This window comes from Melanostigma gelatinosum (assembly GCF_949748355.1).
Source record: "Melanostigma gelatinosum genome assembly, chromosome: 12".
Classification (NCBI taxonomy): Eukaryota; Metazoa; Chordata; class Actinopteri; order Perciformes; family Zoarcidae; genus Melanostigma; species Melanostigma gelatinosum.
Window position 1 is genome coordinate 18,574,428 of NC_136645.1, and position 24,202 is coordinate 18,598,629.

Genomic DNA, 24,202 nt, shown 5'->3' on the forward strand with positions numbered 1-24,202 from the left:
CATGTTTCAGTGAAACGTCAAGTGAAAGGTGAAAATTGAATTTGAAATGAATTTATCATTCATGATTTCAATTAATGACATTATTTATTCATTTTGAGAAAAATATTTTGCTGACGTTATATTGTTAATGACAATCTGATACTATTACATGGTTAACAACATCAAAGTGTTGCTTCACAGCCCTACTGGGTTTGTAGACCTGAAGTCAACAGCTTCTTCAGCATTCAGGAAATCAGGTGGGGCCTCTCCAGAGGGTATCCTGAACAAATGCAGCGTTACAGATGTATTAAGATGTTTAGATATACAACTTATTGAACTGTGACAATTCTAAGTCATTGTACCCCAAAGTATTTCACAAAAGGCCCCAAAAGTACTTTAAAAAAAACGGTATACTGTGTACTTAACATTCTACTTTTACTCGACAGAGGGATGTTTGCAGTTATGTTTCAGATTCAGACGTAACTTACAAAATATTACAATTACAATATGATGCATTATTATTCATAAACTATCCAGCGTCACAGCTTTGAAAGCACCATCTTGAGCAGACGTTAGATCAACTTGAGCAGGACTTTTACTGTGGGGTGCACTTGTACTGCTTCCCATATAAGCTCACTTGAAAGGGACCAGAAGGAGCCTGACATGTGAATGACGGTTATGAACAAATAGAGACGCCATAATTAGAGATCCTCGCTGCCGAGGCTGTTGTAGTGACTGTGGTTTTTGTGACCGGTTGTCAGGGAGACTGTAGAGCCGGACGCAAGGGAGCGGTCCGACTCACTGCAGCGCAGAGATCGCCTGATCCAAGAGAAACGGCTGGTGGAGGTAAATTCAGCTCACATTATGTAGTTAAAGCCTACAAAAGGTCATTTCTGCCATTTTGGGTCACGTGCGTGTGTAATAAAGTACTGGCAAATATAAATGATTTATAGAGAGACTTATAGTTGTGCTCGTATTTGCAGTCTTCTTCTTCTACACCCTGATAATTAATGCAAAGTTCATAAATAAAACCTGTGCAGGAGGAGATAGAAGCGCTGCAGCGCAGGCTGACGGAGCTGAAGGACCGCAGCCGATGCCTGGAGCAGCAGATCCAGCGGGAGGAGCAGCAGGTGGAGGCCGAGGAGCTGGAGGGCTCCGTGCTGAGGAGCTGCTCCGTGGCCCAGCTCCGCGACATGAGCCGGACCCTGCAGGACCTCGTCACCTCTGAGAACCGCGCGCAGATCTCCGTCTCTCCTTCGCCCTCGCTGCTCAGGTGGGCGTCACATGTGTGCAGAATATTGTGTCACGACGCACGACAAGTGTACCAACTGAAAACAAAAAGTGTTGATTCGGGTAAATTTCCAGATTTTATCTTTTTTACGTGAGCAGGTGCATAAAGACATCTTTGCACATATTTATGGCTTTTTGCTGTCCAGAAGGTGTATGTGCCTCGGAGAAAAAACGTGCGACTGTATGTGGACAAACGTAAATTACAATGTGAGCCTTGGGAATGTTCTGTGAAGAACCATCTTCACACATTACACATTTTACACGTTATTGTGATGTTTCTTTCCTCTGGTAGTCAGGGGAGTCGGACTTTGATTGGTTGAGGGTGAACGTTGCCGAACGCCATGCCTGTGAAAATCATATGGGCCCCACATACATGGCCTTTACTCAGAAGTTGATCTGATTTGGCTGAAGGTTGCGCTTGTAGTATACTTTATAATGAATTGATTGATTTCATTATTATATTATGCTCTTAATATATACAATGTGGATCCTATGAGACATAGAAGATAAACCTCAAATATGTGCTCACAGTCCAGGCGACAGTTATTTTGACAGTAAATGGCAGAAAACGTATCAGTTCTCAGAGTTCCTGCAGTGCCGTCAGTCACCAGGTGGGGCTGCTAGAGAGCTGTGAGAGGGCGTGACAGGACAACACTCATCAGGCCGTGAATGTTTTCCCTGTATCATGTCTCGTATTCTCTTATCATTAAATGAGCTCGTTTAGAGGACGACGTGTCGGAGCAGATTCTCTATTGCACGAAGTCGTTGCCTCCCAGCTTCGTTCGTCCTCCGACAGACAAAGTGGCGCTTTGCATAAATCTGGCTGCGGGGCCGTCTTGTCTCGTACAAATAAAAGTACAACCGAGTCAGAAGCACACAGTCATGTTTTCAACCCAATTAACATCTCAAGTGACAGAAGAGCTTCCACGGTGCAGGTATCGTGTTTTCAAGTACAACAAAATAGCCGAAAGTGTGGAGGATGAACACACTCCTCGTGAGTCGCTTTGAACAAAAGCAGCAGCCAAACGAATGTAACCTAATGCAATACTTGTGCAAGACTTTCACGAGCAATGATTTGCTTATCTTCAGGTTCAGAGAGGATGCATCAAGCAGCCTCAACCACTTCTTCTTTATTCCTCGAATCCCCCCGTGCCCCTCAATCCTCTTCGCCCACACCTGCTTGAACCTGCTTTGAATTTTAATGGCTTTTTCCTCAGATGCAAATGATTACTTTGCATCGTATCCTCAGAAGTTAACAGCTTGCGACGGAGCGCCATGGAGAGCCTCTCTGTCTTGCCACTCATTAGAAAGACGTGTAAATTGTACTTATCGCCTTCTCGTGTGGCGTGACCCTCCATCACAGGCATAATTTGATATCTGACGTATTCTCACCCCTGGAACGCATTTATTCTCGCGACTGATTGAAATGGCGACCCTCAGATTGGATGTTCAGCCGCACATCTCCAGGTGGTGTGCTTAGGGTCATCAGGATGATTGTGTGGCTTGCGGTTCCCTTCCCCAAATAACAAGACATTTCTTTCTCACATCAAGATGTATTTCCTTACTGGAATAAAGAAATACTGTAGCTGCATCCCTAAAACCCCCCAAAAAAAGAAAGGGTGCAGTGACACTGATGCTCAGATACATTTTACCCTGACTTCCCCTAAACATCAGCTTGAATAGCATGAAAGGGCCTGACTGATTTGTGTGATATGAGAAGATTGGGACCATCTCAAGGTGACTGTGTTGTGCATAATGGATTTTATGCTCATTTTGTTTTCGTCTACTAATTGATTTATATCTCTGCCACTGAATGATGTGACCTTGTCCTGTTTGCATGCTTACATACATGCACAGTAACACACATCGCTGACATTAACCGTGATATGTGAAACGATCATTGAGACAAAATGTAAAAATAACAATGGAAGCAAACTAAATACTCTAGTTCAGTTGGAAAATGACAGATTTAAGCCGTTACTAAGAAACAAATCATATCACAGCCTTGTTTTGAGCTCAGCTGCTTTTCCCCACTTGCTTTCAAGATATAAACAACTGTCACTATCGCAGTTCCTTATATGACCATTTACATGAACTATATACTGTATATATGGTATTATATATAAACCACTCTCATATCTGTCCATTCAATACAGAACAACAGCCAACAACCGATCGTAAGTCACCGACTGACACAAGAGTCACAATCACAATCGTTGCTGTTGCACTTTAGTTGTTGTCTGGATTTTACAACACGGTGTAGTGTGTTAAGTCGTGAGCTTTTGAGGTGCTGGAGGACAGATTTTGGAAGCAGCTTCTTCCCGTTTCCAGCCTTTATGCTAAGCTAAGCTTACTGGCAGCTGGCTTTAGCTTCATAGTTAACGGATATAGATGAGAGTATCAATCTTTTTATCGAACTCTCAGCAAAAAAGCAAATAAGCGCATTTCCCAAAATATTAAACTTTTCTTTTCATGGATTAGTTGATTGTCTTGATTGTTAGAGTTTTGGTTGCAAATGTGAACTATAATAATACAGGCCTTATGCTTTCATGTTTGCACACAATATCAGTCTGAATCCACTTTACTCGGCAGTGTGTAAACCTCTTATTCTGGTTGTGGGTACGTTTTAGACTCGACTGTTTTGCTGTTATCGATTGAACCAGATGTTTCAGGACGTTCCTTCATAAGAGTTATAAAGGATTCAGTCACTCTCTTGATAGTTAAAACCCCCTCTGTGTTTAGCAGCCAGATGAGTAGATTAGAGTAAACTGGTGGACCGTCATTGATATCTATTGCTGTCACTCGAAGCACCCAAAAGAAAGAAATGACTTCTAGTACTGCACTGTAACGCGTTTACTTCCCTTTTTTTTTTTTTTTTTTTTTGCAGACTCCAGGAGCAGGAGCGGGCATTGAACCTGTCCATCAAGGAAGCCACTGCTAAAGTAAGCCACTGCTCCTCTGACCCATTTAGCCTGAAACAGCTCAGCCTGCCCTATGACTGAATGTGTGTTAATATCTGATGAGTAGGAAGTCGGACTGGAGAGCATGTCCTGTAATATGCAGACCAAATGTCAGTGTCTGCATTCACGTGCAGTGAGCTGTCCATGAGAGTAATTCAAAACTGCCCTTTAAAAATCCTCCGTAAAACAACACAACAGTATTTATGATGAGAAATAAGCAACTGAATCGGTACTTGAGTTAGTGATTTGGTTGTAGTGGTTTTTCAGCAGCCCTTGGACAGATCGTACATCTAGTGAAACATCTGTTGAGCTAGCATGGCTTTGTTGGCTTTTCTATGCGTGTCAGAATGTCAGTGGTGTATTCCTGTGTGTGTGTGCGTGTGTGTGTGTGTGTGTGGCTTTGCATGTTTCCCCCTTTGTATGTGATGTGTCTCTGGAGTTCCCTTTTGCTTCTGAGGGGTTTGCTTTCCCCTCTCACTGATCTCTGTGCATAGATCTCTGCAGCTGAAAAAAAGCCAGAAGCAGCAGAAATCTGTAAGAAGTGGTGGTTTAAGGAAAGAGGGAGACAGGCAGAGGACGGGGGGCTCAAAAAAGACCTCTTTGCTCTTACCGTGTTCTTTAGAAAGCCATCGTCGAACGGCTGGTCGACACTTCAATTGCACCTCAAAGGAATATGTGGTCTTTCCACGCGGACACACTTTTACCTCAATCACAAGATTGTCCATTGTTAAGTTGAAATCAAAACGTTTTGTTCCTAAATGAGTGAGCCACCATGTGGAAAATGGCACACCCGCTGTGACAAAATGATTGCCGGCATGAAAGTAACTTTCACTTTCTCTATTGACGAACAGCCTGATGTTTTCAAATGAAATCACCGATGTCAAAAGAAATTCTACAATTTGAAAGGCACTCCAGAGCAGTTTCCAGTTCATGTAATGCATGAAATAAAATTATGCAAGCCTGTTGTCTGTATCTCTGTGGGAAGAGAACTCCCGGGAGATGTTCTGCCTCAGAAATACCAACCTTTTCAAAGTGTTGCACAAAAAACGTGCCAGATTCAAGAAGAAAATGAGTCAGAAAATCCGGCTCCCTTTGAGTGGTTGAGAATAGTTCCTCAAAAGAAGGAGACGCATCGTGGGTATTGTATCCGGCCGTTACTCAAAGTGAACACACTGGAAAGAAGAGAGGTTTAAAGGGCAGAGCGAGGGCAGATGAGGGGCCAGACAGGCGTTATCTGAAGCCATCAACTCCTCTGTGGATACAGCAGAGCTAAGGCCCGTGACATTCAGGGCCTTTTTCCTCCCTGACATTCTAATGGCATCTTTTATAGAGATTTCATATTTCCCTGTCCGTCCACGTGAAAGGAGACGCGTTCTCTCTTCTCTTCTAAAGGTTATAGACGAGGGAACAGCTCGCCGCCGATGCTCGGCTGTGTATTCAAAGCGGGGCGAGCACAGAGAGACGGAAATGAATCTGTACGGTCTTGTAAGAATGAGTGTCAGAAAGAGAATGAAAGCGGAATTGTAAATGAGCTCTGCATCCTGTGGGATCCATGTGTCTGCAAAGGTTTTGTTAGTTACCCCCCCCCCCCCCCCTCCTCCCCCTCCTCAGCCTCTTCTTGTCCTCCTTTTCCCCAGGTGGTCATGAGTCAGAGGCTCGGCAGCAGCCTGAGGAGGAAAGTCAGCGAGACTGAAACTCAGCTTTTGGCGCTGCATGAAGCCAAACTGGCAGCCATCTCGGGTAACTCTCCGCTACAACCACACCCCAGTTCTACCATTCCCCACATTTCACGTCTTCTATTTACCTCATTTGCTTGGATCGCCCACCATTAGCCCCACCTAATTACGCTATTAATGATCGAGGCGCTCATTAATGTAGGCCTTAATGTCTTCCTGTGGCGCACCGGTGCAGGTAATGACTTCGGCAGTGCCAAGGAGCTGAGGGCCGAGATGAAGGCGGTGTACTTGGAGCGCGACCGGCTGGACGCTCTGGCCAAGAGGCTGCACAGCCTCCGCTCGGGGAGCAGCCAGGAGCTGGGCCGGATGAAGGAGCAGCGGCAGCAGCTCAGGGAGGAGCTGGAGCAGAGGGAGGCGCAGCACAGTGAGTCTACATCAAGAAAAGGAGAGACTCGCTGCCTCGCTTACGGACACACGCACGATCCCATGATCGTCCTGGCGGGGTCGGTAAAATAAATGCGGCATTAGCAAAACACACGACAAACGTTTTCTTGCCCACTGCGACTGCAAAGTGTTTGTTGTATTTCTGAAAGGTGCCTCTCACTGTCTTTGAATACACCTTTTTAAACCATCAATTCCAATGTGCATCATGAGAGCTTTTTTGGAAGAGAAGTCCTGTCTTGATGTCGCTCCACGCTGGGAGGACATCAATGGACAACGACTTTTCTCCCAAATGAAGGGGAAGTGATCTGCTGTCAGCGGGGAGTCTGCATCAAATGAGTTACCAGCAGGACTGGCAGTTGTTGAGAGGAAGGGGAGGGGTGGTGTGTGTGTGCAGGGGAAATGAGCTTTAGATTGTGTGAAGTAGCCAATTACCTCCAAGCTACTCAGTGCAGACATGATGTATAAGCACTCGCACACTCTCCAACGAGAGGAGATCTGAAATGCTGCTTAAAGAAAGGGCTCATTTCTTTTTTAGAGGAGGGGTTGGGTAGATTGGTTTGGCCTCCTGGCACTGGCGGAGACATTAATGGACTTTGACAGCACCACCTGCAGTGCTACTTTCTCAACTCCATCAGTCACAAAAATAGAAGGTTACTTTGCTCTCCGAGGCGCTGAGACGCAGAGAGCGAAGGGGAAGTGACGGGGCCAGAACGGGTAGTGAAAGACCAGAGACCGGAGCCCTGGATCAGACTCCTGCTGCAACCCCAAGGTGTGCAATCAGCTATTTAGCAAACACACTGTTGTCTAGAGACCTTTAAGGCCTGTGGCTGCAGAGTCACCACTTGTGACGACCCATTGTCTCGTCTTGAATGCACCCTCTGCCGGCACTAGGGGGCAGCCTTTCATTGTTGCAGCCAGGCAGAGTTGAATCAAGTTTTTATGTTTTTGGTCACATTAAAAGGTCTATGATTTTATATAATTGTACGCGGAACTAAATCCTTTTACTTGCAAATTACGTTTCTTTTCACCTTTGTGCATGAAACCCAGTCACCTGTCTGACTTCTGTTGCTGAAATACACTCCTGAACACCTTGACTTGCTAAACAGCCGGGGACCGCATTAATCTCTTCCCCCGACAGCCACCAAAGACACGTTCAAGTTCACCTCGGTATCCTAAATACGCAGCGTGCCTCACACAGAACAACGCAGCTCCCAGGGACATCGAGGCTGAGAAAGCGGCGACGTGCCAACGCTCGGGCTGAACAAAGGAACGGGGAATCAGGTGGGGAACGCGTCACAAATGTGGGAAGAGACGGCAAGTTAATGATCGCTTGTGCGGCTTGCTCAAATGCTCAAGTGGGCGCACGCAATATGGCATCAGGCGCAATCTCACAATGCGTTGCTGACACCAAGCAAAGGGCTCATTAAACTGTCATCCTATTTGGTAATAAGGGGCTGGCGCGTGCTATCTGGAAACTGATAGCCCACAAACAGCACATTAGCATTTCTTTAGCTGGGGGGTAGAAATTATAGTGTGCTTCAAGTCAAGATGGCCATTCTTTTGGTTTCTGAGGCATTTCCAGCACATCCTTATCGACACTAGTGTCATCTTACAACAATAAGTCTTCTTGAAAAGGCCTATTGTCATGGCATGAGCTCTAAAGCAGCACATAGAGAAATGGACATCCATGCACATGCATTCACTTAAACTCCACAGCTTCAGCTTGTTGAGCGTCTCCGCCCAGCGTACTCTGTGGTGTGTTTTTTTTTTTTGGCCTGGGAGCCATTACATCCCTAATTGCCATTGGCGCGGGTGCTGATGAATACCAAACCCATTATAGCCGGAGGTTTGATTCCCTGCTGAGAGTATCATTTTGCCCCCAAGAGAGATCTGGAGTGAGACTAAATTTACAAATAAATAATTGAAGAGCTGAATAACATGAGTAAATGACCCCCAGGGGTGAGGACATTCAAACAGGGAGCCAGTGTCAGAGTGTGCTCCTCTTGAAGTATTCTGTCAATGCTTATTTAATGCTATTGTTAGTAGCCAGGTGGTGCATCCTCCGCATGGCTCCCCTAGGACACATTTAATTAGGGTTTTTGTTTTTTGTCGTCTTTTGCTGCATCTCTCCATCTATTCTTTCATTATCCAGCTCCCGCTCCAGTGCCACCTGCAGTGCATTGTGGTCCTTGGTAGGATTTGGGCCAAAACTTGACCGTGCATACCGGTCCAGCACCTGAAGTGTACATCAAAACACTGTCTCTCTGTGTTATTAAACAAATGTAATTTCCTCTTAATGGAGTGCCAATAGTAAAGGCGAGGACATACGTGATTTATTCATGACCCTGTCTCTTACAGGGTGCTTCTGTCGAGAGCATAATGGAACATACGACAGCTCTTCTCCAAAAGAGTGTCTGAATGATTGAGAGCGGTGTCATGGTTAAGTGGACCCGGGAGAATGTTTCCTGGTTTTTGTCTCTGACGTTTTGGCAGTATCCATTTATTTTCCCTGTGATTCAGTGGCGGAATGGCTCTATTGTGAGCTTCATAGCGTCCATACCCATCAGAATTACTACAATAGCTCCCGCGACCGTTTCCGTTCCACACAACTTAAAAAGGAGGTCGAGTTTCATAATGTTGGTTACAAAGTAAAGCGTTTTTTTCCAAGCTAGCAGCATGTCAGTCCACCGCTTTGGTCCACAATTAAATAGCTAAACAGCTGCTGAATGGATTATCATTTGACTTTCCATCTAGTGCCAACACGTGGTGGTCAAATGCTTTGGTTTATGACCAAGTAGCTGCAAAACTAATGACAATCCCATCACCCTCAGCTGTACTTTGTGTTTTAGTGCTAATTACAAATGTTAGCATGCTAACACGCTAAACTAAGATGGTAAACATGGTGAACATTAATCCTGCTGTTCTCATTGTGAGCATGTTAGCATGCTGACATTAGCCTTTAGCTTAAAGCACCACTCTGTGTCTGAGTACAGCCTCACAGAGCAGCTAGCAGGGCTAGTTTAGACAAATTCAGAAATGTTTTTGTGGAAAATGTATTAGCCCAGTGCTAATGGAGTTCCTCAAAGGATGCAGAGGAAATAATAAGATGCCAGTTTAATGGAGCAGGTGAGCTGTTGAGATGGTGTTTCAGAGCTTTTATGGTCGCGCATTTTGAGAGAGTTCCTCTTTCTTGGGCGTTTTAGTGCTTCCCAGATTCAGTCATCAGAAAAATGTATTTATTTTCCAGGCCACAGCAAAGCAAGTTTAGAGTATCCTCTGCGCAAACCCAATTTACTGAGTTTGACTCGAGTTATATTGACAGTGAGCATGTCTAACATTTTAATCAGAGTAATTCAGTAGCCAAAACCCAAGCAGAGGTTTCATACACACACACTTTTTTGAGTCAAATTACTCCTTTTCTTTGTGCCTTTGTGCACAGCCCCACAAAATGTTACGCCATGCCAGCTGCAATCTGTGCGCTGCTATGCTTTGTGATCCCACGTCCTTAAAGCATCATGGGTTATTGAGTGTCTGTCTGAGGTATCAGCCTGTCCCTCTTCCTTCATCAGCTGTGCCGCGCGGCTGCCGTTGCGTTCGCATATACACTCATGCAATGCGAGTGTCTGCATATGCTGACTGTGTGTTTGTGTTACCTGCAGTGCCTGCTGCACTCAAACAGCCCGAGCCAAGCTTAAACACATCAATCACAGTCGGTGCCTTCAACTCGATTACAAAGACACACAATTTCACCTCCTCCTTATTATGCGCATGCTTTTATGACACGCACGAGTATTTTGACCAATATCAAGCAAGTTCTTTTTTTTCTTATTTTCCAAAAGTAACTCTTCTCATCATCTTTCAATCGTGTCTCTGTTCTGTTTGTGTTATGAATGAACGGCCTCTTCGGTCCCTGGCAGCCATCACTGATGTTTAGCGCCCGCTGAGCTCACTGGTGTTGGAGGGGATGCTGAGCTCATGAATTTTTCCAGTGCCGGCTCTGTGATCGCCTTTGTGAGGTTCCTTCGACACCAAATATACTGCCGCATGTGTTGGGGGACTAACAGACTTTCTCTCTTCTTTATGGGCTTTTTAGTGCAGATTTTATTCGCATGGCCTGCCAATGACGGCAGCCTCCCGCAGACTTACAGGAAGTGGCAATATCACCCAGTGCTCTGGTTCCACTCAGCGCAGGAGGAGGCTCTGCCGCTTGATGTCTTGTCCCGTTCTGTAAAGAAAAGATTATTTTCATCCGTCACGCTCTGAGAGGCTCACTCGTTTTTGCCACCGGTTGGCATGGCGACAGGATGGCACGCTGCCTCTCGGCATTAGCACGGAAATAAACACTAAGTTAACAGTTAACACACTCACGTCATATCTCCCCGTCTTCATCTTCCTTTTTGTATCGACTGTTTCTCCTCCTCACAGTGTATTATTTCTAAATCTGGCTCTTGCTCTCGTTGCAGCCGTAGCCTATACTGAGTCATCTCACATCTGTACGTGCTGCATGCCCTGTGCCATCCCAAGTCAGGCCTAATGCCCCCATGTATTATTCAATGGCGATCTCCTTGCACGCTGCCTAACGGGGCCGGCATGAATGGAAGTTGACACGGGAGACTCTGTCAGGTGGGAAAGGATCTCGCATAGCAATTAGAGGGGTGGTAAGTGAGCAGTCTGGTCCACGTACACCAGATCTGCCTACCAGATATGTGATAGCCACGCCAGCGGCTGATTGCGCAGAGGTGTGTGTGTGTGTTGCAGCCACTTAGTCTGAGACTTCTTCCTTTCCTCCCCGCTGTGCCAGCTCCCAGCTTGTCTCATCCTGGAGCTGATGCTGTCTAATAACCACCATCAAGACAATGATACAAATTATATTTCAAACCTCAGAGTGGTTCAGAACAGCCAATTAGGTAACTTTCTCTCCGTATGAGCAAGCTAAGTGGCAATACAATACAGTAGCTTCCAACCATTCTTGCCTTTTTATTTTTTCCTTAAAATGAAACAGTCTACTTGGGACTTCATCATGTTTTTTAATGGGTATGTACTCCGTTATTGTCTCCAATCGGCATTTTGGGAAATACGTTTATTTGCTTTTTTGCCAGGAGCTGCCACATTGTTTTACGTCGGCTCGAACGGCAACGTCAAAGACACAAAGACACACGTCTCTGGTGTGGAAGTCAAGTTCTGTTGTGAAGACAAAATGAAGCTTGCAATTTGTCACAACTGCAAGTTCAAAATAAGCGGCGGAGGAACAACCTCAAAAACAGCAAACTTAATCAGACACTTATTACAGTGTAATGCATTCCCACGCCCGCTGTTCGGAGTAATCACAGTGACCGGCTCATATGCTGACAGCGTGGAGTTCCTCCCTTGCAAAGTCCTGCTTCTGCTTATAACAAAGCTCACAGCGAACCTCAACCGAGGTTGCATTGACTTGCATTATGATGCGTTCAAGCTCTACTCAGTAAAACTGAGTGTTGGGCGAAGGTAAAACACTGTAAAGATGTGTTCAAATGTCATCTTGTAAAATGTAGATTCTGGCAAGAAACTTTAGTCAATACAGTTGTTTGAAGGAGATGTTCTCAGATTAATATTTTTTAAAAACTTGAGGTAATTGTGATCTGTTTATTTAAAAAAAATGAAAATCTGCAAAAATCGGAATAGGCAGTCCAAATTGCAGTCAGTGCATCTCTAGTGCAGACATCACCAGAGTGTGGGAAAGCACGGATTGTGGTTTAGTGAGCTGCACGGATGCTGGGATGGACAGATCCATGAGTGGAGAGGAGGAGGGTTGTATTGAACATTGTAGCTTGTGTGTGCACATATATATATGGGGCGCAATTTGATAAAAGTGCATCCCATTGTGTTCAAAGACCTGCTGCTGTGGGGGGCATATTCTCATGTTTCATACATGAGCTCATTAGCGGCGCTCAGCTTGCCCTCCTCTCCATCCTGACTAACACTCAGCCAGCCTGCGTCTGCCTCCTCAGGCACAGCTCGGCACAGGAAGCAGCGTAAGCCATCCCTCCAACTTCATACCCCACGGAAAGGCTGGCACCGTATGCGGACCTATCCATGCCACGTTAGAATCCCCTTTAATCCTCAGGCCGTCTCCACTATGATCCCCTCTTCGAGTAGCGAGAATCATCTTTCCTCAATTGTGAGTTTGTCTAAAGAGAGAGCCAGCTGGGCCTTTGTGCTGAACTGTACTGTTGCAGTTTCCCAGGCCATCACCAGCTGTGATGACTGCTACCGTGTGTGTGTATATATATATATATATATATATATATATATATATATATATATATATATACCCCATCATGACTGTTCTCTCTGTTTCTCTCTGTATAGAAAGCCGGCTCAAAGAGAACACTACCAAGTACATCAAGACGTTGGAGGACAGATTGCACAGGTAAGAGTGCTTTGTGCCGTCGCTCTTTTCAGTCCAGAAATGATGACGACTATAAGGAGTAAAAAATTATAAAAACAGAGACATAAAAAGAGCAACAGCCTCCAAGGAGTTTCCTCTCACCTTTGTCGTCAGAGCACCGTCTCCCAAATACATCGCCTCACCCGCCTCATCATGCACTCACACCTTTTTCCTCATGCCGCTGTCTCCCAGAGCCCCGTTCTCACATTACTCTCTCGCCTGCGCAATTTTGCCTTCCTCTTCCTTCACATATTTTCTATACGCTTTATTTTCCACCTCTACATCAGCTCAGTTGCCACATTTACCCTCCTCTGTATGAACCATGTCAGACAAAATAGCTTTTCCTGTCCGTTCTGTCGTCTCCATGGTAAATAACAGAGGACAGGTCTGTTGCGTTGAGGGTGGCCGCCCAGCCCGCCTGACAGTTGCACAACAGGACCGCGATGTGCCGAGTGGCTGACTCTTCCGAGCAGAGGGTGTGGAACCCATACAAGTGCCGACACCCAGACGCGTGTTCGTGCTTCCTTATGGCGATCAGAGCCGCTTAGCTCGTCTCCATCGACACAGGCAGCATCGAGCAGCTGCCGTGCGATCGGCATCTTCTTCTGCAGCCTTTTGGAACCAGTCATGTTTTACAGATGGATGAATAGAGCTGGTAAAGTTTTTGCGTACACCATATGAGCTGTGCTTTCTACTTTCTACTCACTTCAGAGGGAGGAAGGTTAGGCCACCGCGGCCTACTCTGTGTCTGCTTGACCCACGTCTTTGTGTGTGGAGTGCGAGAGCTTTTTCGTGTTGCGTCCTCGGAGAGGGAGGGTCAAGTCTTTGGACGGACGCCGGGAGTCACGTCACACACGGCAAGGCTGTTTGTTGTGGAGGGATGCGGCTCTGCGTGGTCAAGGAGCAACACGGCTCTGATCTCAGTGCCCAGCGGGGGAGCAAGGCGGGGGAACTTTTCTGTCAATAGGGCAGATGGCCGCTTTGTGGTTTTTTTAGAGTGGTTTGAGAGTACCTGTCTGTGTTATGTATCTCGTGTGAAAAAAACAACCTGGCAATACTAGCTGGCTTACTGGAGTATATACTGTATACACACCAAGACACAGCAGGCCTCCAACATAGAAACTGCACAAAAGTTATCACCTGGATCCTACAATTCCCATAATGCAACTCAATAGCGTCATTTGATAGACCCATACATAGTAAATGTCCTTCAAACACCTTTTAATAACTATAAAAATATCAATTTCATTGAAAAACATTTTATAATAAAAGCTCCATTTATTCTCCCTTGAGGTGAACGTTTGAGATTTTGAATCCAGAAAGCCTCTTTCAGTTTAATTTCAGTCCCCAGACTACCAACATCCATAAAACAATAATACATTATTGAATGCTTGGCCTCCAGAAAAGTCTGGCTACCGAGTGCTTTGTATCTGCCCTTTTAATAGCGCTATTATACTCTGTGATCCTATACTTGATTATACAGCTCACATGCATCTAATCACATCACTATTGAAAGAAATCAAAAAAAAAATCACATTTGAGGACACCTTCTTGGGTATTGGGAACCGTAAACTCATTTTCCTGCTCATCACGTTCTATATTCATTTATTGGCCCACCAGCTTTGGATCGGCTTCCATAACCAGAGGCGGTCCAGATCAAATCACAAGGGCAGCTTTGCCTTCAGGCGAGGACCAGTAGCTTCCTCCTGCTCCGGTTTGGCACAGTGACACATATTCGGCTTGATTGAACGGGCAATTGTCCCCACATGAGCATATACACGCACACGCACACACACACACACACTTAGATACACACATGCAGGCTTCCTCCACTGTAAATGTCATCAGTCAGCTCTAATGTACATTACTGTTGATGGAGTGCGGTGGTGATGGGAAGTGAGGGGCGGAGGAGGGGGGAGGAGAGAGGCAGATTAGTACTGTGAGATGTCTGGTCTCCGTGGAGACGGGAGGTGTTGAAAAAACCAATTATCTCTTCCCCGCTAAAGACTCGAACAGGATGTTAGAGCAGCGCAGATGCTGTAAGTGTGTCACCAGAACAAAAAAAACATTTTTTATTCAGATTAGCAGCAGTGCACAGTTGTTCAATACATTATGTAGATGTTTCATTAGGTAATGCCTCTCGAATATTTCCCACATTAATGCATTTCTTCTGTTAAGATTTGGATGTCGTTCATCATGTTTAATGGCTGCAATGCAACTGGTGTAAAAGTCATTAAAAGACAAGACATGTTCGCTAAGTTAAAAACGAGGACTTGCCGAGAGTCTAAGCAGGGAGTGGAAGAAAACAGCCCTCTTTTATTACTTTTAATGTACACAATGGTGAACGTATGAACAAATGTAAAGTGTTTGTAACAAAGGGACCATGGTTGTCTCCCCAGACATCAAGCCAGCCACCTTCCAAACCGTTCACTTCACCGCCACACCTCGTCCCCTTTGCATTTCACCGTATTATTAGCACCTCTCCTCAGCTGGTGTTATTTGAGATGTTGCTGCATGATTAAGGTGAAAACATTACCGTCTCCTATTTGCTTTTTCTAATGAGTGAATTCCCACTGCGTTGATGACTTTTGGGGGGGGGGGGATCCTAAATATCAGAAGCGCTGACATGAGACTACATTCATTCATTTTGTTTTGTTCAGGGGAACAATTTCTCGGGGAAATGGCTGATAGTTTTGATAGCTTAAAAACTCCAGCTGTGACTGGAGATAGGGGCTGTTTTCCACAGTCATTGGTATTCATGTGCGAGACCCGAGGATGCGGCTGAGCCTATGAACCTGATGCTGCGTGGAGTTCAGAACATTGGCCAGACAGTGTGTGAGCCCGCTTTGTGCATTTTCACTCCGCAGAGGTTCAAACTCAACTTGCTGGTCCCAGCTGGACCAGACCGGCTGCTCCTTCCTTCAACAGTTATTTTTATAATCCTTACTGTGCCTGTGTGCACGTAATGCCTGGAGGAGAAAGAGCAATCCTGTCAGTCAGCAGTCCCACAGGAAGGTGGGGGGCTGAGAGACTGTCGAGGGAGCGTGCCCGTCTGTCTCTCCTCCTTATTACGGGGCCATCAGCGGAGCAGCTCACCCACACCCTGCCACTGTCAGATGGCAGGCCGAGTGGCCGCCACCAATTAACCCCCGGGGCGAAGGAGTTCATAGCGACGGGCACCAGGAGGCCGCCATCACAGGGGTGCTGAGGAGCCGACGTGTTGTCTGCATCCTCAGTACACAGAACTCTCGTGCCAGTAACTTGTAATGAATTGCGGTCTCCCTTTGACGAGAAGCGTTTCTGATGGATGAGGCCCGGCTTTGACATTTGTTTGGAGGAATTGTACAAAAGCTGAATCCACCCACAGAGAATGATTTATGGGTTTTGTGTGCAAGTTAACGTGTGCTCACCCAGATCCGTGTGTGCGTGTGTCCCTCTCCACTTCAGAAGAGACAAATAACAATGGCACGGCTCACTGGGTGCGTCCCCGCTAAAGCGGCATTCAGAAGCGGCGGCGTTGAGTAGTGAATTGGCGAGGGCGGGGGCTGGGCAGAGCAATTTTTCTATTGTCTGGATGCCAAATGAAGGTTAGAGAACGTCGGAGAGGCGTGCGTTGGCAGGGTACAGAGGTTGGCAGCCTTTTCAGGCAGGAGATGGGCTGGAAAACAAGTGGCATTCAATTTGTTTTTTCAGGGGGCCTCATCACGGAGAGAGAGAGTGAAGGGAACAGAGGGAGAGATTAAACAAAATTGCATTTTGAGTGTGAGTTTGTTTACGTATGATGGCGAATTAGCAATTTCTCACATCTAAACTGGATGCAAGGTGGCACTCTAGTAAAAATGCTGAACATATTAAAGGGCTTGTATGTAAATAAATGTGTGCTTTGTAGGGGTGTAACGGTTCACAAAATTCACGGTTCGGTACGATACAGTAGAAAACTATAAATGCCAGAGAAATGTACTTGATTTTAAAATATATTTATTCATTCCAACTAACATCATGAAGTTATTCTTTGACTTTGAACAATGATGGAACTATACCTGAGTGACCCATCTTCTGGGGTGTCTTCTTAGCAACACAAGCATAAAAAACAAAAACTGCTCCTTAATGTTATGTAGTATTGTGACTTACATCTTGCAAAAGAGATTTTTAATCTCAATGGGACTACCTGGTTAAATAAAGGTTTTTTAAAAAAAAGAAAAAAAAACAATTTTTTTTTTATTCAAACTTATTCGGTTCGTCATGCGTACTGAACCGTGAGCCTCGTACCGAACGGTTCAATACGAATACGCGTACCGTTACACCCCTAGTGCTTAGGGTATGAAATGTTTGTTGCATCTCTTACTCCATGTATAAAACCCACATTTTGTCCTTTAGTTAGTTTATTTTACACAAGGTGGATTCCAGGAAACAAGAATGTTAAAAACAGAAATATTTATGCTCTTTATTGTGGATATTTGTGCGTTTCTTAAACCACATGAAAAAGGTCGAATTTCTGACACGATCAATGGATTTGGTTCCTAAAATGTCACCTGGGACCACAATTATTTGGGAATGATTTGTTCGCTAAAGGTCACTGAAAGAATAAGGGGAATAAATATCAATATCTTAAAAAGGTCAGAGGTCTGAAATGTGAGCCGGTGGAGTATTTCATGTGGAGGAAAAGCCTAAAAAGACGTGCTTATAATTCAATACCAACACTCTCACATCCTGAGACACATCTATCAGATGTGAAGTGCCTGTGGGGTAACTCTTTATCAGCTAGTCAGGTATCTGCTTCCACACAGTGACCAGCTTAACCAAAATAATGCCACGATGACCAGAGAACTCCGCCGGTCAGTGACCGTGTCGCTCATTCTCTGAATGATACATTCAGTCAGCTCCTCTTGTTTTTGCACTGGGACCTCGAGTCTGGGACGTTACAAGGGTCAGGGGCGAGGGAGAGTGAAAACAGGATGACGGATGGGAACTCACCGAGTAGATAAACAAAAAGCAATCTCCTTGTCCTCCCCCTGAACTCCTGCTCGGTGACCCCAGCAGAGATGAACACAACCAGGCTCTGTCTTCAGTCTGTGCTGCAGCTCTTTGAAGAGAAGGGCAGCGCACGAGGAGGCCATTCGCTCTCATTACATTTTGTCAATGGAATTACGAGCTTTGAATGATTCAACCCCCCCCCCCCCCTCATTTTTTAGTCAGTGCTCAATTATAGAGATGTTATTAAAGATGTCCTTTACTGTGCTCAGCTATCATGCAGCCGTTCTCAGTCGTGACATGCATACTGTACCTCAGTGTACTTTTTATTTGTTTCTGTGTTGTCCTGACATTAGAGTCATCATGACGTCTACATTCTTTCACAGCGTACTATATGTTTAGCATCGTATTGCCTCATGAATGTCAATGAGTACCGCTCTCCGTTAGCAGATGTAAAAAAAAGGAGCAAATGTGCAGATCTAGAGCAGAAGCAGGCGAGAAGCAGCTGCTTGTGTCTCTCTGTAGTGAAACAAACACACCTATCAACACCTCTAAAAGGTCTCAAATCAACACGTTACATGTGTTGTTTCAGTTGCTGCCTGCTCGGGTCTCCTTTGTAGCCGTTGTGCACTCCTGATAGAGGCGCACGCCACTTCCCACGCAAAAGTTGTGATCAATAAAACGTGACGGGAGAATGCGCACCTGAAACTCTGATCCATGCGGACGCACGCTATAGAGACGGGAAATCTGCAACACAGATGGTGAGGTGGTGAATTGAACACGGTGGCAGAATGATGCTTCTCACACGTTTAGTAACAAATAATTAAAAAACATCGCACGTTACATTTCGGTCCACTTTGTTATAAACATTCAAACCAGCAGTGCGAATGAGCCACAACGATTCTATTAGCACCTTTCAATTGTAAAAACCAAGTCAAATCTCAAATTATTTGCTCAATATTACATCTGGAGTGCACCGAATATGATGAACTTCACACGGTCGCGCGTAGGAATCCAAGATAACATCAAAAAGCATGAAAGGATTTCCAATAGTTTTCAAAAATCTTCCATTGATCTTTGTGCTAAGCTACGCTAATCGTCTCCCATCTCCTGCATTATCGTGTTGTGCCATGTTTCTTTCCCCTGATGTTTCCTGTTACATCATGTTTTACTGTGTATCTTGTATTGCATTGTACGGTGCATCACACTGGTCTGTTCGTCCCTACAGCTGTGGCTGTCCGGGCTTGGAGCGGATCTGGGAAGCCGACCTGGAGGCGTGTCACCTGTTCTTGCGAGGCCCCCAGTTGCGGGCCCCCAGCTGCAGCGGAGGAGACATCGAAGACCCCCCCGCCGCAGCAGTTTATCCTCCAGCCCGGCCGTGCACCAAAGAAGAGGAAGATTGCGCCATGCTGACTGCGTTAGGCGGCCGCTGGTGTCCCGAGGCCAACTTGCAGAACTCGGAGTTCACAAAGGTAATGCAGCCATGTCTTGTGTTCTCCACAAACATCTGTGCTTTCACACCGCAGTGCGTGACAGACTGATGTGTGCACTGCAAACAGACGTTTAGAGTACCTTGAACACAAAAGAAGCCCTTTTGAGGCTGTCCGTCGCTCATGTCTTACACATTTCTGCACATCTTTGCTGCTGAAAGGTCAAATGAGTCTATTGAGGCTGAAAGGTCTAAAACAGTCTATTTTAAGATCCACTTCCTTCTTTTTTTGTGAAATGTGAACTCGTACGACGTGCGCCTGCTCGGTCAGTCTTACCACCTGACTGGAGAGGACTGGTTTTATTTTTTTTAGTTCACATGTTCAGCTGTTCTCTGAAAAGTCTGTCGGCTTCAGCAAGATGAGCAGCAGTCCATTAGCACCTTTGCTCGAAGGTATTTCAAACGAGGAAAACGTGGGCGTTGGAGAGCCGACCGTTTGGAAATAGTTTGGCTTCCTTGAAGAGTTTCTACAGAGTGCAGATTTAAGAGCCTCTTTCTGCCAAAATCACGTGCGTTTAGTGGGACTGCATGTGTGTATGTGTGTGCATGTGTGTGTGTGCGCGAGCACTCTGTGCCGGTTTTTCCCACAGTGAGTTGAGGTCCACTGCCTCAGGGCAGAGTCCAACTCATTCTCTCCTCACACTCCTCCGCCCACGCAGTCTGACAGACTTGTCTGAGATGGGAACAAAGCCAACAGAGCCAGCATTAATAAAAATAAAAAAACAGACTCATTTGTACCACGTTGGCTGTTTTTAAACAGTAGTAATTTCAAATGTATGGATTTACTGGACTGTGGCCAAAAGCAAATATTTGTCTTCACTGGTGCTAGTTGGCAGAATTCACACTTGCATGTATCAAAACTGGAAGCTGTGGATTCTATTGTCGTATTTAATTCTTCTACTGTTGAACCCTCTTAACCTTCTCTCACAGTTGCGCTCTGTGCAACCATAAATATAAACTTTGCATTGATGCCCTGCCTGACCGCATTTGACAAACTGCATGGATCTATTTTCTGCTTTCCCTTTGTTTCTCTCTGCTTTTCTTGCTCCTCCCAAAGCCCGGCCCCTCCTAACATTTCTCAGAGAACTAAAAGGTGAGACAGCCCACCCTCTCTCTCTTTTGTCTCCGTCCTGTGCACTCCATTTTCTGCATCCTGTTAGCTAGAAACACTTGCGCTCAATGGAGCAGAAATGTCTATCACGTGTCTCCAAAAATACATTGAGTCGCGTTTTAGACTTCAGCGTGGATCCTTGAATATTTCAGAACATTGGTGCTGTTCAATGAGTATTACCTTTGCTTTGAATATCTATGACGTGCATGGACAGAGATGCAAAAGCACATCTAATGCTGTTTTCAACATTTAACATGAATGACAACATATTGATACCATTAGAAAAAGCACCTTGAAATCTCTCATCAAAGAGAAACGATGGATAGCAGCACATTAAGTGGACACGTTTTTGTCCTTCAGCTCTCGCTTTTTCTTTGGGGATTCAAACACCACCGAAAACATAGAAGAACTCTTGATGATATAATAATACTTTAGCCATTTCGTATCTTCCAGCATACTTTACTTTTATTGAATTTTCAAGGACACACATCAAAAGGCTTCGCATCTGAAGGCAACAGACAATGGAGTGTTTTTATCAGCTGGATGCCAGAAAACCTTTTCAATCCGTAGCTAGAAAACTGCATGTGACAGATTATATGTTGCTCTAAAATGTATGTAATTGAAGAGAGAGCAAAGAAAAAGAAAATCCAGTTTGTGTGACTGTGGCGTTCAAACGATCTGATCTCAGACGGTGTATGAAGAGCTGTGTTCACTGGAGAGCATGAACTTACGTGTTCCATACTTTTTGATTTAAAAAACAATTAAAATGTGGCCGATTAGTATTTGTTGTTACTCTGCCTTATGTACTTACCCTAAAGCCACAAACAACATGTTAGCCTCCAATAGGTACAGTAATAATTACCCCCCCCCCCCTCCTTAGTGAGGAATGTACAACTACACACTTTGAATACTAACGAAGGAAACCTGCAGTACAGATGAGCCACTTAATCTATTTTCTCCTTGTCAGTTTTGGTGATGAATAATTACAACCTCCTCTCATTATGATGATGATGCTGCACACATATAGTACACAGCCCACATAATTGCATTTTCAATAATTCATGAGCAGGTTTATGACTGTGTGGCCTCAGCAAAATGTTTCCCTTTTGTTGCAGAAATTGGAGGAGTTCTTGTTCTGCATGGAGGAGAATCCCCCAGAGGTTGGTACCGCTAACACCGTCGCTGTATGCTGGAATGTTTTCAGTGTAATTAAAAAGTGTCAGCTGCAGTGACACTGGGCTTTACTGGGACGCAGAGGGATCCATCAGTTGACCGTAACCCAAACGTGACCTTCGCCGCCTTCCCGACTGTCCGATCAATACTGATCTACATGGGAATGGGAAATAGTACCTGTACTTTTTTGTTCTTTAGAGAGTGTCCCATGCAGGATTTTAAAGCAGAGCACACTGATGTGATCTCTTGGTCTGATGACAGATGAGCCTCTAGGAGTCAGGATAAGGTCAAAAATACAAGAGCTAAATTGTACGGAGTGGATTCAACAGTGCCAATACACTCTTTATGTCGGTGTTGTCCACATAAATAAACAACTGAAGAGGATGCTAACTTTTTGCTTCGGACATGCAGCTTGAGCCTCAGTCTCTGACAGCGTTTTAACCCGACTCATGGAGCTTCTGTGACCTTAATTAGCTACAAATCAGCTGAAGCAATCTGCTTGAGACAGTTGTCATTTTTAAGATGCCGAAATCTTTGGACTCCAGCAAGAAATGAAAAGCCTGCTGACCCATTGTTTAAAAAAATAAAATACACCAAGAACTTTGATGGTAAATTTTCCACCAGTATTACAAACTAATCACAAAGCTCAGCAACAGTAGCTGCAGTTGGAACGGTCAGTTTATGCTAATGCTAAGGTGTATGGGACAGTGACTTGTTTGTGTGAACTATGCGTCATTTAATCACAATGAGTTATTGAAAACCAACTGACGTGACGATAGTGTGATCGATCCCTGAGTGAAATGATATGACTGTTAACTGGTGACGGTACCTTTGTCTTGATGGTGTAGCGATAGCGATAGCGCTGTGGAGGAGCTGGATCCTCCGCCTCGCAGAGGCCCTGACCTCTTTCTCCTTTCCATAATGACTTTAAGTAAATGATTTCCACTTAGGCCGCTGCCAAGCTGCCACAATGGAGATTGATTAGTGTGTGTGTGCAAGTGTGTCTTTACTCTTGTAATCTCTACTAATTGTTCTTTTATCCTCTCAAGGTCCTCACATCCCCTTCTTCATACCGACCCACAGTCCCAAACAAGTTTAGATACTTCATCAAATTGAAATGTTGACTGCTTTTGATCAGCAATCGGGTAGTTTTCATGATAATGTCGTGAATCTTTACACCAGCCCTGTTCGAAGGGATCGTTGCTGTGTCAGAATCCCATACTGCGTATAACTGCGTATAACTGTTGGCTATCTTCATGTCACGGTGTTGCCGTATCGAACAAGTGATGAGTTAAAGTCCATGTGATGTCAATCAAACCGCAACATGTCACCACCGATCAACTTCACAAAGAAGGAAGTTTCATATTTTTCCAATAATTGTGAACAATGTGTGTAATTGTGCTTTGTGGGGAGGAAAGTGTGCATCAACAGCACACTCTAAAATTAAAGCTTTATCCCATTTCCACTTCACACTTGAGAAGTGACTGAATGAAGTACACTCAACACTGTCAGTACGCAGACTAGAAAATAGTGGATTTTGGAGTGTGCAGTTAATGGATACGATTGTCCCACAATGAATGCAAACCATGAACGCAAATTGTGAATGGTTACAAAACTAGTATTAATTAAATGCGTTTGTTTTTGTAAAAGACATTTTGCTTTCTCTTTGTGACGTTTGTTGCACTTTTATTTTTGTCTAAAAGTTGCATATATTGTATAACTTCCTGTTGGTATAAAAAGTTGATTCTTGATTACTTTTATACGAACTACTTAAACATTACAGTAACCCTATACTGTAAAGTAGGGCTGCCCCTTCTTTGTCGATGAGTTGATGAATCAGTTGGTGTTTTTCCGTCTTAGGTCGATGAAGATCTCAAAAGTCAATCGTTCTTTCAGCTTTCTTCACTGACAAGAAACTTATGAGCACGTCGGTTGTAAACACAAGATTTAAGTCTCGCTTTTGAGCGATTCTTTGTGGAGAAACTCAATTTCCCAGATCCGTCGATAAAATCAACTCATCGATTAGTCAACAAAATCACGAGTGTTCGTGTTAGAATTTCTTGTTTCGAGGACGGCCCTACTTTAAACTACGACAGTAAGTATCCTGTGGACAATACGTATGCAGTATGGAACAGAAAACAAATGCAGGCGGTGATCAGACTTCAGGAAGAACCTTGTGAAAACAAAAAATAAAGCAAAAGTGTTTTCTAGTCTGCATACTTACTTTTTAGAATATCCTTAACGTTGTCCCTTTTCCAGCGCGGAGACCCCACATCCTCCAAACCTGCTTTGAATTAGTGTGCAATACAGAACTGGGACACAGCTACAGGCAGCAACGCCTCCTCAAGTCACTGCACTTATTTGTTAATGACCTGGCAGACGGTCTTGGAAACTGATTTGTAAGTGTGGACCCTGCAATTTACCAACGAGGCATCGGTGACAACAAAGACGAGTTAATCACGAGAGACAATTTCCCTTTGAGTTTGAAATGAATTCAGCGACTTTATCGTTTCTGTACAAGCAACTGTGACCTTGAGAGTAACACCAGTGGATTATAATTGCTTTAAAAAGCCTCTGACATCACCCATGGGAACATGCACAATTACCTGCCGTCTCTCACCCGTCATTGCTTAAATAACCGCACCCGCGCACATACGAGTCGGAAGATTGAATTTCTAAACA

General features: G+C 44.7%; 1 protein-coding gene across 3 annotated transcripts in view; it reads left to right on the forward strand.

Moving 5' to 3' along the window:
- The window catches only part of disc1 (DISC1 scaffold protein), a 39,086-nt gene that overhangs the window by 9,069 nt on the left and 5,815 nt on the right, over nt 1-24,202 (forward strand). For 2 of the 3 annotated variants that reach the window (XM_079280718.1, XM_079280719.1), the window contains exons 5-12: nt 741-825; nt 1,020-1,252; nt 4,157-4,211; nt 5,867-5,969; nt 6,141-6,329; nt 12,698-12,758; nt 18,976-19,219; nt 21,463-21,507. In XM_079280718.1, the coding sequence (XP_079136844.1) occupies nt 741-825; nt 1,020-1,252; nt 4,157-4,211; nt 5,867-5,969; nt 6,141-6,329; nt 12,698-12,758; nt 18,976-19,219; nt 21,463-21,507 (1,015 nt within the window). Of the gene's footprint in view, nt 1-740; nt 826-1,019; nt 1,253-4,156; nt 4,212-5,866; nt 5,970-6,140; nt 6,330-12,697; nt 12,759-18,975; nt 19,220-21,462; nt 21,508-22,569; nt 22,661-24,202 lie in introns of those variants that run through there. The other variant, XM_079280720.1, reaches the window with a different exon arrangement.